Source organism: Lactuca serriola, chromosome 3, assembly GCF_051521515.1.
Source record: "Lactuca serriola cultivar US96UC23 chromosome 3, Lser_US96UC23_V15, whole genome shotgun sequence".
Classification (NCBI taxonomy): domain Eukaryota; kingdom Viridiplantae; phylum Streptophyta; class Magnoliopsida; order Asterales; family Asteraceae; genus Lactuca; species Lactuca serriola.
The window spans coordinates 143,659,518-143,671,837 of NC_136410.1; the positions used below are offsets into that span (position 1 = coordinate 143,659,518).

Below are 12,320 nucleotides of genomic sequence, written 5' to 3' on the forward strand. Positions count from 1 at the left end.
TCAACAATACTACCTGCAGGTTCTGCACACAAGAAGATGAATGTGCTAACCATATATTATTTCGTTGCCCCTTTGCAATTGATGTATGGGAATGGATTTGTAAATGGTTTCAAATTCTTGTAAAACAATTTGATAACGTGGGTGAACTGATGGAGTTTGTGCATAATTGGGGAAACTGTATGAAACAGAGAAAATCATTGCTCAACATCCTTTCTGGCACTTTATGGTGGATTTGGAAGGTGAGGTGTGACCGACTCTTTAAGAGCTTACCTATTACTCCAACCAAGAGAGCAGACCACATAAAATCCTTTGTTTTCTCCTGGATCAAGTATAGGCGAGTTGAGTGCTCTCTTAATTGGATAGATGTGTATCCTGATCCATTTTTTTGATTGTAAAATCTAAATGCTCTTTTTGTCCCTCGGCTAGCTACCTGCTAGTCGGGGGGTTTGCAGTATTTTAATAAAATCATTTGTAAGTTATAAAAAAAAAAGATTATTCTTATCGATTCTTTTTAATCTTTTTGAAATATGTGAACTTAAATAATTATATATAGTCTGAACTCTGAAGTAAGCCATAAATAAACGAGGGGCAAAAGTAAGTAAATAAAGATGTACATGAGTGAAGTCGTTATTTATACCCTTCCTGTCACATATTTCCATACCACTGCTATAGTGCTATTCATCATTTACTCTGTAAACAATAAACCCTAATTCCGTTAAAGACATTTCCTTTCTAAAAATGGAGACGATGACAGCAATGATGGAGCTCGACAAGCTCCCAGACCCATTCTCTCTCCCTTTCCAACACCTTTCTTGTTCACCCAACAGAGTATTCTCCGGCGAAAGCTATACCAATAACCACCCCACAACACCACCGCTGCAACCACAACCATCCTTTTTCAGTCACTCGATGCCACCGCCATCTCCATCCAAGACCTCATGTAAGCCGGTTCCAGTGGATGCGATGAGGGAGATGATATTCCAGATGGCGGCGTTGCAGCCAGTTCAGATTGACCCGGAGTCAGTGAAGCCACCGAAGAGACGAAACGTGAAGATATCGAAGGACCCACAAAGTGTAGCGGCGAGACACCGGAGAGAGAGGATTAGTGAGCGGATTCGGATACTTCAGAGATTAGTTCCCGGTGGTACAAAGATGGACACGGCGTCGATGTTGGAAGAGGCTGTCCATTACATGAAATTCTTGAAAAAACAAGTGCAGTCTTTTGAACAGGCGGCTGCTGGTGGTAGTATGGCGGCGATGGTAAAGACAGAAGCTGACGTCGGTGGTTTGCTGCTACACCGGCGGCATGAATCGTGGTGGTGATCGATACGGTGATAGTATTTACTCGAATTATGGGAGTATCGGATGGCAGTTTGATGATCATTTGATCGATGATATATTTTATAGAGTGTAAAGATCTATGATTTTAATGCTGCTAATTGGATTGTAGTTTAATCGGTGGGAATTTGAATTTATGAAACCATTTACTAATAAGTTACAAATAAGTTAACTTTTGTTTTAGATAGAGGATAGCCTCTTTTGGTTATTAAAATTATAATTTAAAGGAATCATGTTAGAATATACAAATTAGTGACGTACATGTTAAACGATCGATTGTTTATTATTTATCTGATTTTTTTTTTACTAATATAAAAAGTATCTTAAAACAAGTTTTCATCTAAATAAATTAAAACCTCATAACGATTTAGAAAATTATTATTATTATTATTATTGTTTTTTTTAATAAAAGTATGTTAGTTGATGAGTGAAATTTGAAACGGATTGTGGGGGTTGTTTAGACAGTATGATTTATAATTTATTTATCTTTTTTTAATAGTTTAGCAATAGCTAACTTGTTGCAATTTTTTAATTTTTGCTTTTTTTGAACTTGATTTTTTTTTTAAAAAAATTCAGTGGTAGATCAAAATATTGATATAGGAATGACTCTCTAGTTCATTGATAAATATTTAGGGTAATTATAAAAAATAACAGTTGTGCATAATAGATATTATAAAATGACCACTATATTATAAAACGACTATATTTTAATAGATATCATAAACAACCATTAAATTTGAAAAAGGATATAAGTAAAAAGAAAAGATAAAAGGATATTTAGTATTTTAAATTGTGTGACATTTAAAACTTATATAGATTTTCGAGCTCAATTACTATATATAAGAAAAAGACCTCTTTTTTTTCTTTTTTCACACTTCAACTAGAAAATGTATGATGTCGACACATCCAATAGTCGTTTACAACAAAAGAGAAAGCAAGATAATCTTATCCCTTAAATTCCTAGCATGTGAAACTGAGTTTGATGATAATTATAATAAGTTAATCTAAATAAAAAAATAAATAAATATAATATCCATAAAATCACTAGAAAAATAAATAAATAACAGAGTTGATTCGATTCTATCTTAAAAAAACCAGAATTATGAAAACATTATATGTATAACAAAATTCACAAATAAGGGTGTCAAAAAGACTCATGGGACCCCGAACCCGTGAGCTCTGATCCTATATAGATGATATTTGTTTAAAAAATCGGGGGCGGGGGCGGAGGGGGTGGGTAGTCTCGTCCCGAACCCCTACTGAGGACCCCGTTAATATATATATATATATATATATATATATATATATATATATATATATATATATATATATATGAGAGAGAGAGAGGGGTAGATTCCGTTGAAATTAAAAATAAAATAAAGATCTTGAGATTCAACTTCAACCACGTATTTCACATTTGCTGCTCTAACCCTTCGGCGTATTGGTACGATAGACCTCGTATAATCTTAAATGATTATACAACGCGGCATGTTCCTTTCTCGTCCGCCACATCCCCACCACCATTACCACCACCTCTAACACCAGCTGACCCCACCACTGTCACCTCTGTTAGTTATATCACCGCCACCTCTGTCACGACCACCTCTTCTGTCACCAACTATCATAATCATTTATGATTACTCAATCTGTGAACAGACATATATATAATCAGTTATGATTAGACATATACATATACACATGTATAATACTATATGATTATACCTTTGTGTCATATATTCATTTATGATTACGCATAACCCGTTGTTGCCGGTATGCTAGAGCATTAGAGCGACAAATGAAAAACATGTGGTTGAGGTTGAATCTCAAGATCTCTACTTTTTTAATCTCAAGTGAACCGTCCCATATATATATATATATATATATATATATAATACCAATGACTTTGAACTTCCAAAATTCAATAAAATACAATGTTTTTTAAATTGTTAGTATAAGGTTCTTGAGATGTTATAATAATTTTGTTTTAAACATGTAAAATTATGATATAAATAACTATTTTTATCCAAACTAGCTTCTTTTAACCCCCAAAAAAAACTTCTTTTAACCCAAAGAATACCTTCGTGCGCCCAAAAAAAGTCTACGCAAATGTGGGTGGGGAAATGGGGGTGGGGGCGGGGGTGGAGGAATGCAATCCCTACCCTATTTGCCCATGTTGACATCCCTAGTCACAAAACAATGAATTTTATTCTTCGGCCTATTTTTCATTAAAACTTCAAACTAGTTTTTCGGGGAAAAAAAAGGTTTGAAACTCATAATTTAGTTCAAACTTGTAAAAAGTTAAAACCCTAAAAATAACAAAAATGATCAAATAAAAATGCTAAAAATATGTTTAGGGCTCGATATCTATTTGTGGAGCATAATTTAATTTTAGTTTTTTTTTTCAAGAAAAATTAAAAAACCCATGGGTAAATAAGCATGTTCATTAATAAATAGTTTTTATTTCTTATTTATTTGGACTTTGTCCTTTTCGGTTATCGAGCCAAACCGTTAACCTCTTCCCACCGATTTTTGCCCTCAATTGAACGCTTAATATATGCAAGGATAATAACATCGAGTGAAATCAGTAACCTCTTCCTACCAAATTATCAAAATCACTATAGTCAATAAACTTTAACAATCACCGAGGCCAAAGTGTAATCACTGAAAATGCTCTAGGTGGATGGTCGAAAGCCCGACAAAGAAAATCTGAGACTTTAAAGCACGGAGGACAACTAACAAATCTCTATGTAGCAGGCTTCTCGAGTGGTACGATGAAGGGGGAAATATGGAGACCTTTTAGCCAATTTGGAAAGGCGTTCGATGTTTACATCGGTGGGAAAAAAAGACTTTCAGAGACACTACTTCGCCTTTGTCAGATTTAAGGACATGAATGACATGAGATGTTGGAATACAAGCTCCAAGTAATCAAATGTAGGAATGTGGTCCTTAACATCAAGTCATTAAGGCTTTGGGACGAAGAAAACTTCTATGTGATTGTGGATAGGTTTGGACGGGTCATCGAGCCGTTTGACAAATCTTTAGTAGAAAAGTGTGACAACCGTCAAATTCTGGTCAAGTCAAAGTCAAAAAAAGTCAACAAGTCAAACCAGTCAACTCAGTTAACCCTTGTATATTAGGGTTTACGTTATGAAATTACTATACAACTCGCTATTCGAATGAGAAATCATCAATTGAAAAGTTCGTATAACTAGATTTTCTTAACCTAAAATTGTCGTAAGTAATGAACCAAAGCGGTAAAACAATATTGCATACTCATCGGGAGTGTGTAAGATCCTTAAACATGGCTTAACGGGGTTTACGGACCTTACGTTGCGAAGCCAAACACTCAAAAAGGTCACAAAAGAAGCCTCTCCCAATCTCTTTCACTCTATCTCTCTCTTAAAAATCTCTTCCAAATCTCTCTCAAAAGTTCCTATAATTTTTTGAAATCACTCAGGTCATCCCAACCCTTAACCGGGTCAAAAATCGCTTAAAACGGGGTAAAAATGGGTAAAACAGCCTAAAGGAACCAAAACCACCCCTTGGGGAGCGAACCCTCTCAGGACCGAAGGTCCCCTATAGGGACCGAACCTGCCAAGAACCGAAGCCGGAAGAGCCGAACCCGAACCTCGCATAGGACCGAACCCTCCTTTCGCCTTCGCCCCATTTCGCCTTCGGGTCATCTCGCCTTCGGGCCATTTCGCTTCATGCACCTTCGGTCCTATCCTCACAACCGAGCTTCGGTCCCACCCTCTAAAGGAGCGAACCCTCGCACCTTTGGTCCCCCATGCGAGAAGCCTCGCATATTCAGCATTTCTTCCCGGTTTTCGACTACGACTTCATTTTAGGCCCGTTTTTCATTATTTTTGCGTGGGATTTTCACCCAAAATCATGTTTTAACATATAAAACCCCATACTTCATGAATAATCATGTTTTTGAGTGCAATCATTGCCCAAGATTAGTGGGTGAGATACTTAAGGTGGAGTGTTGGCTTTGCTTTAGTGTATGACACATGCAACCACCCCATGCCCACTCCATGACCAACTCTTGTCCTTCCACCATAACTAGTCATTCCATAGTACTTTTCCCACCATTTTCCAGCCACACACTTGGTCAAGGGCTACAAAACCCTCATCTCTCCTCACATTTCTCTCATTTTTTCTCCAAAAGATAAACACCTTTCTCTCTCAATTCTCTCTCTAAATTTCGAAATTCAAGGCCATTCTCCAAGCTTTTCTTCTGCTTTTGGTAAGTATTATCATCCTTCACATGATTATTTCACTTCCTTCTACTCAAATTATTGATATCTTACACAAACATCGTCACATTCATGTTAGATCTTCGAACCTTCAAGGCATCTTCTTAGTGTTCTTGAGTAGAACACTTCTTTTCTTCAACATCCATCCACTAAGAACACACAAGGTGAGTTCATACCCCTATCGTTTCAAGTTTTTCTTAAGTTTTAAGGGGGGAATACAAGTTAAAACACCAAGAACACAACTAAACTCATTCAACAGCTTTCATCAGAAAAGTTTAACTCCATTCACGGACTGTTTTGGTCAAATTAAACATTTTAGTTTTCAAAACTGTATTAGGTGCAAATAGTTCAGGTTTATACCTTTAAAATGACTACTTGAACATCTCCATACGAGTTTTCTATAATTTATGGTGATTTTTACAAAACTGCCTATCATTTCAAGAACAAATCCGGACCAGTCTGTGATTATGGACTTTTTAACACAAGTTAGAGGTCACTAAAAATCATAATAAAATTTATGAACAAACTATACCCATTTTCCAAACTCTCAGAATTTACAGATTCTGATTTGGACCTTCGATGATTTTTCTATAAATTTTCTAAGAACAGTAATAGAAATGTTAACACTAGAAAAATGCTATCAATTTAATTTGCACCTTGTAACTTGTTAAGCAAGGTGTGTATCATTATGTGAATATATGTTTTTACATTACATGTCATTTCGTCTTGGTCTATTGACATACATCAGAAAACAAATGGATTTTTACCTACATAAGTATGGTAATTAATTAATTGTTATAAACAAAGTTTACATCCATTATATAGAAACATTTGATAAACTATGGAAGTATAGTTTATGTTGCTTTTACATTATAAACGATTATAATGAACTATAATAGGTAAAGTTTATATTTCATTACATTTCAAACTCTTTACCTATGGTTTTCAATTCACGTAAATCTGTTAATGAATAAATTTGTGAGACATTCGCTTCGCGTTACATCCAAGTAACGAAATCAAAAGTCCTGTAAATTATAACCAGAGTCTCTTGTAGGGAGAACGTGATAGTTGTGTATAGATCTATATTGGGTCTGACAAACCCACACATGAGCTACATGCAATAGCTAGACCGGAAGGTCTGAGGTGACAAGTGTCATTTAACTTGCGACGCCTGAAGAACGTCGTGTTACGAGGCCGTCTGAGTCATAGTATGGTTATAATAATTTCGCACGTGGTATTAACAAAACATAAGATTTACAGGTTTTACTTCTAAATTTAATGAGTTTATGTCGATTTAAACTTGCATAAATTTCTTTAAGTATGGTAAAATACTTATACACTTCGGTCTTCACTTTTAAGATTACAATGCATTACATAAGAAAATATGGGATCTTTATTGAACAAACATCACTTTTACAAGAAAAGGATTTTAACATCACCTTCAAAAGCTTATGAACTCACCAACTTAATTGTTGACACTCTTTCAAAACTACTTGTATTCTCAGGAAATCCATAAACAGGTAACCAAGTGCTTTTGAGGATGGGACGTAAGGCGTCAAACATTTCATTTTTGTCAACAATGTAATTGATTTGGAAACAATTAAACTCATACTACGGTGTAACTTTTTCAATTATATTTATGTTGGTTGTGTTTACTTTGATCACTATTGCAATTGTTGTTATGATACTATACATGAAGTCCTCCACCCCCGGACGTTTCCGCCATCCTTGGTTTGGGGGTGTGACAGATTGGTATCAGAGCACGGTTTATAGTGACTTAAGTATATCAAACCACATAAGATATACAAACTATAAACACATTTAGGACTAAAAGTCTCTGATTTGAACATTTTTCAATTGGTTATACTTTTAAAAAAAAATAGTTTTCTTGTTTAAAGTATACATACATGCTCGCATAGTGTCATAACTAGGGAGAACATAAAGTAAAAGAAGAGAAGTTGAACACTATGAATATGCCTTGGTATGTGTAATCAGTTTTGGGAGGGATATAGCCTGATCAACTATATATGTCCGAGAAGTGACTTACACATACTGGGGGATAGTCATAATGGGTAACAAATCTAACAACCTAACTTCACTCTACAAAGAATGCTTTAAAAACCAAATCTAAAAACTTAAAATACTATAGGAGTATTTTATGTTGCTATAGCGCAATATTATTATTATTATCCGTTACATGCTTCTTACACCCCTATTCTCGCACAGACGACATGGCAGGATTCCATCTACCTGGAGACCCTTACTTTCCTAATGAGGGAAACGTTGGATGGCTCGAGGCAGAACCCGAGGAAATGATCAAGGAGGATCCTGAAGAGGACCCGGAGGAGGTTGACGAAGAAGAAGAACCCGAGGAGGAAGATGAAATGGAGGACGAAGAAGAAGAATCCGAAGAGGAAGAAGAAGAAGAAGAAGAAGAAGAACCAGAGGAGGAAGTCATCAACCCTCCTTACATCGCCAGAGTGTCTGCGAACCGTTTCGGCTACAGCGAGCATGAGCCACGTTGGGCAACAGTGATCGAGAGGTGGAGCCGACAAAAATGCCAACGATCACCATATGGCAATCAACAGGGTTACTACGACCTCAGCCACGGGGGACCGGCTGACAGTGCCCTCCCCGTCATGGTCCAACATATCACGAATTTGGGGAACCAGAGTAGGGAAATGGTAGATCAAGTTCGAAATCTCAACGTTGTTACGGAAGCCACCGATGCACGCACCAGGGAGTAGGAAAGGGACTTCTATCCAGTGGACCAACTTATTGAGGACCTTGCTGTCGCTCGAGCGGAGGTAAGGGAGTACCAGGTGAGGCACGCAGCTCTCGAGGAGAGAGTGATCGCGGCCGAACGCCGGATTGCGGAGCTTCAGGGAGCCTCGACCTCATCTCAAGGCCACCATGGACCAGATTCCACCCGCCTCGAGTAGTTCTTACACTGCCCACGTTTTGTTATAAAACTAGGATTTCGTGTATGCGTTGGTGCTACTCTTTCTTGCGAATAGGTTCGACCTTGCGTCTAAGTGATTACACTATTCGAGGGGTCGTTATGCTGTCAAAATATTCTGCTACATTGATGTAATGTAGACCTCCTATGAGGTCAAATTTTCCCCAAAACAATATGTACTAAAAGTTTATCTATGAATTTGGCATGCATTTTATTTCACTGGATGTTTGGCACTAGATCTCACTACTTACTATTACAAACAACTTACAACTAATAACTCAAAGATTCTTAAGGTGTACCCCGAAGTTATGTGTAATTAAGAAATGATCGGCCTAGAAATGGTGAGTCCATTTTACAACCTGTTCCTTGTTTGGTTGTGGACTTAGGGCAGACTCATTAGGTTCAACAGTTTATTAAAATTTTAATTACACACAACTGGGGAACGACAAGTGAATCTTAGGAGTGGGTTAGATATGGAATAGAACACAAGGTTTCATTTGAAGCTATTACTACTGAATTCATAAGTTTATTTATATAGATTTCAACTAATGAATTGTTTGCGAACATCTGAAGTTGGGAAATACCATACTTAAAAACTAATGAACTAATTTCACGACGCTCGACTTATATCCATTACTAAAAGACTTATACCCATTTCGTCTTTGAAATTCTATGACAGAAAAATGCCACCTCATAGATATGCTAGACGCACTGAGAAAACACAAGCAAATTCTCCCCCGCCGCCTCCCCAGTATGATTCTGTTATGTTCCAGGCTGCGGTTACAGCCGCAGTGGCAGCTGCAATGTCCCAAATCAGCACTAACGGTGCCAGGAGGACAGGGAGCGGTATTAACTTTTGGGTTTTGAGCATTCTAACACTCCTAAGTGTACATGCAACCCTAAATACCTTGGATCTATGTTTTCTCTATTATACATGCATATATGAACTTTCCAAGGTATTCATCCTAACTAGCATAATAACATTGATTAATGTGAATATCTCAAGTTAGAATTACATACCTCTTTGATGTAGAATGTCTTCATGAAGTTTGAGTGCCTAGTGCCCCAAGTATGACACCTCAAATGGTTCACACAACACCAAATACACATGGAATGACTTGAGAGAAATTGGAGCACTTCATAAAATCGGCTAGCCCTTTCTATCATCCATAGTAGCCGATTTTCTCCAAGAATAAGATCTTTATATAGTGTCACAATTAGGGTAAACCCTAATTGTCATGGCTTTCCATTTCCTTGGATCCATGGGTTCAAATACACCATGGAACATCCATGAAGCATCCTATGGTTTTTAGCCCAACTTGATAATCCATGGAGCATTAGCCCACTATACAAGTATGGATGATATACACAATCAACCCATATATTTAATTAGTCTTCTTTTGATCACTTAATTAATTCTTGATCAATAATAATTAAATAATCTTATTAATATATTAGAACTTATAATATATTAATAAACCTTAAGTGTTATTTCTCTCATTTTAGTCTATTCAAATGCATGATGCCATGCAACCCAAATGGACCATGTCGGGTCGGGTCAAGCCTTACCATTTATAGTTATGGACTTAGAAATTAATCCAACAGTATCCCACTTGGATAAGTCTAAAACTATTATTGCAAGTATGACTTCAAGAACCGACTGGCAATCGTAGCTCCCAAAAGCTTCTGTCGAACTCTGACCTTGCCGATGATCTTTGACCTTTGTCAACGACTTGTCCATTAGATAAGGGATCATATATTCCTCCATTCTAGATATCATATGGACTGAGACATGGATTATAATCATTCTCTCTGTCCATTTGTTGTTTCCCAATTTCCTATTTATGAAGAATGACTAATTAAACAGATCCAATCAGTCCAGGCCCAGCCGAGCACTTACATTTGTCATCACCAAATCATCGAGGGGCCCACAGATATCGCTTTTATCCTGAAGGTAAAAGGAATGGATAAACTTCGACTCATATGGCTTGTTCTACTACTTGTTGAATCATACACAAAGGCACATCTTATAACATCGAGTTACCAATGCATTTTCGTGCAATCAATGTATAACCAACTCATAGTAACAACTCATATCTCTAGGTTGGAAGAATATAAGATATTATCGTCTCATGATCACTCGTGATAAAATCCATGAAGTGATTCCGATGAGCGTGGATTGAATCCAATACCCAGAACTTATGAGTACTCATGAGTGTTGTAGCCCTTTGTCCAACATCTTAGACCCTTACAAGCCAACCCATGACAGTCTTGATTCATATCTACTTCCAACATATGACCGACTGTGGATGGTTTGAATAACTTAGTCAATCAGGAAGAACGACCTAGTTATTCTGGAAGTCAAAACATGCAAAATGAAACACAAGAATAATCGAATCCAATATGGTCTCAGAAATTATAAATAAATAAATAAATAAATAAATATATATATATATATATATATATATATATATATATATATATATATATATATATATATATATAACCTTTTATTTATCACCATATGATTACACATTATTCATTGTATATTGTTTCAACTATCAACTTTATTCTTGAATTAAAACAATAGTTTTCCCATGCTCCAAGCATGTACACTATGTTTTCTAAACACTAGTCATGCCATGCACCAAGTATGCATACTATGTTTGTCTATGATCTTTACTTTATGAAAGAGATCGATTAAACATAACTCCAATGATACTCAGTTCACAGTCCCAATTCCTTACTGCAAATGCAAGAATTCCAAATTCATGCCATTTACTAAAATCTATTAGATTCTAAACTTATATGCATTGATCCTCTTGTAATGATTATGCACAAATTCACAAAGACTTGGCAACAATCATTACAGAGTATTCCAAAGGAGATCAACTCCTTGGAAACATCCTTCTTGCATTAAGTTTCCTAATCTTACACAGATTGAATAATTTCTAACTTTGAAACATTTCCATATTCCATTTTGACTATCACTTCTGAACAAGAGTTGCCTCCTTACAGATTATGTCAATATGGTCCTTCCAGAATTAACATTATACTTCCAACTGTCCTTGAGAAACCAATCTTTGGTAAACCTTAGATTGTCCTCGACAATTGCTTAATCATTTTAGTCATATCCATTCTAGACCTTTTCCCTTCTTAATGCCCCAAGCATTTGGAAAATTTTAGAAAGGATAAATATAACACATGTAATCGATCCTATATCCGAAGCATATGGGATACGATTCATGATGTCTCACATAAAGACATGATACTAGATCAGTCCTTTTGCTACAATATTTCTATTTGCGAAGTTCTCATAATTTCAAATTATGAAAAGGGATGTCGTAATCATAATCGAATTTTAGAACGCAAATAATAGACCTATATATAGAATTTTCTTATGTTGAGCCATTCCAACATGAAATTCATATATATATATATATATATATATATATATATATATATATATATATATATATATATATATATATCCTTGACTAAATACGATTAAAATCTTAATCTAAGCTATTAGATTTGAGATGAAGTATAATTTCCTCTCCCTTAATTATAGCAAAACAACTCTTTCCTAATTGAAACCTTTTGTTTTCTTTAATTAACATTGTTAAATTGTAACCTTTATCATAATTATCATGCTCCCAATAACATGATGATTATTAGCATAACACTTATGCTCCCACTAGCTTTGACATGTACTCAGAAATCAGTTGGACTTCTAGAAATCAATACTTTATTGACTTTCTTAC

At 35.8% G+C, this 12,320-nt stretch overlaps 1 protein-coding gene across 1 annotated transcript; it reads left to right on the forward strand.

The window, feature by feature from the left end:
- The first annotated feature begins 608 nt into the window (after window positions 1–608).
- On the forward strand, window positions 609–1,494 carry LOC145093219 (transcription factor HEC2-like). The gene has a single exon (XM_079031290.1). It carries the CDS (start codon window positions 739–741, stop codon window positions 1,321–1,323), a length of 585 nt encoding a protein of 194 aa, XP_078887416.1. The 5' UTR covers window positions 609–738; the 3' UTR covers window positions 1,324–1,494.
- Window positions 1,495–12,320: the final 10,826 nt, after the last annotated feature.

Coding starts and splice junctions, on each gene's coding strand:
- LOC145093219 (XM_079031290.1), top strand. CDS start 739: ATGGAGACGATGACAGCAATGATGGAGCTCGACAAGCTCCCAGACCCA.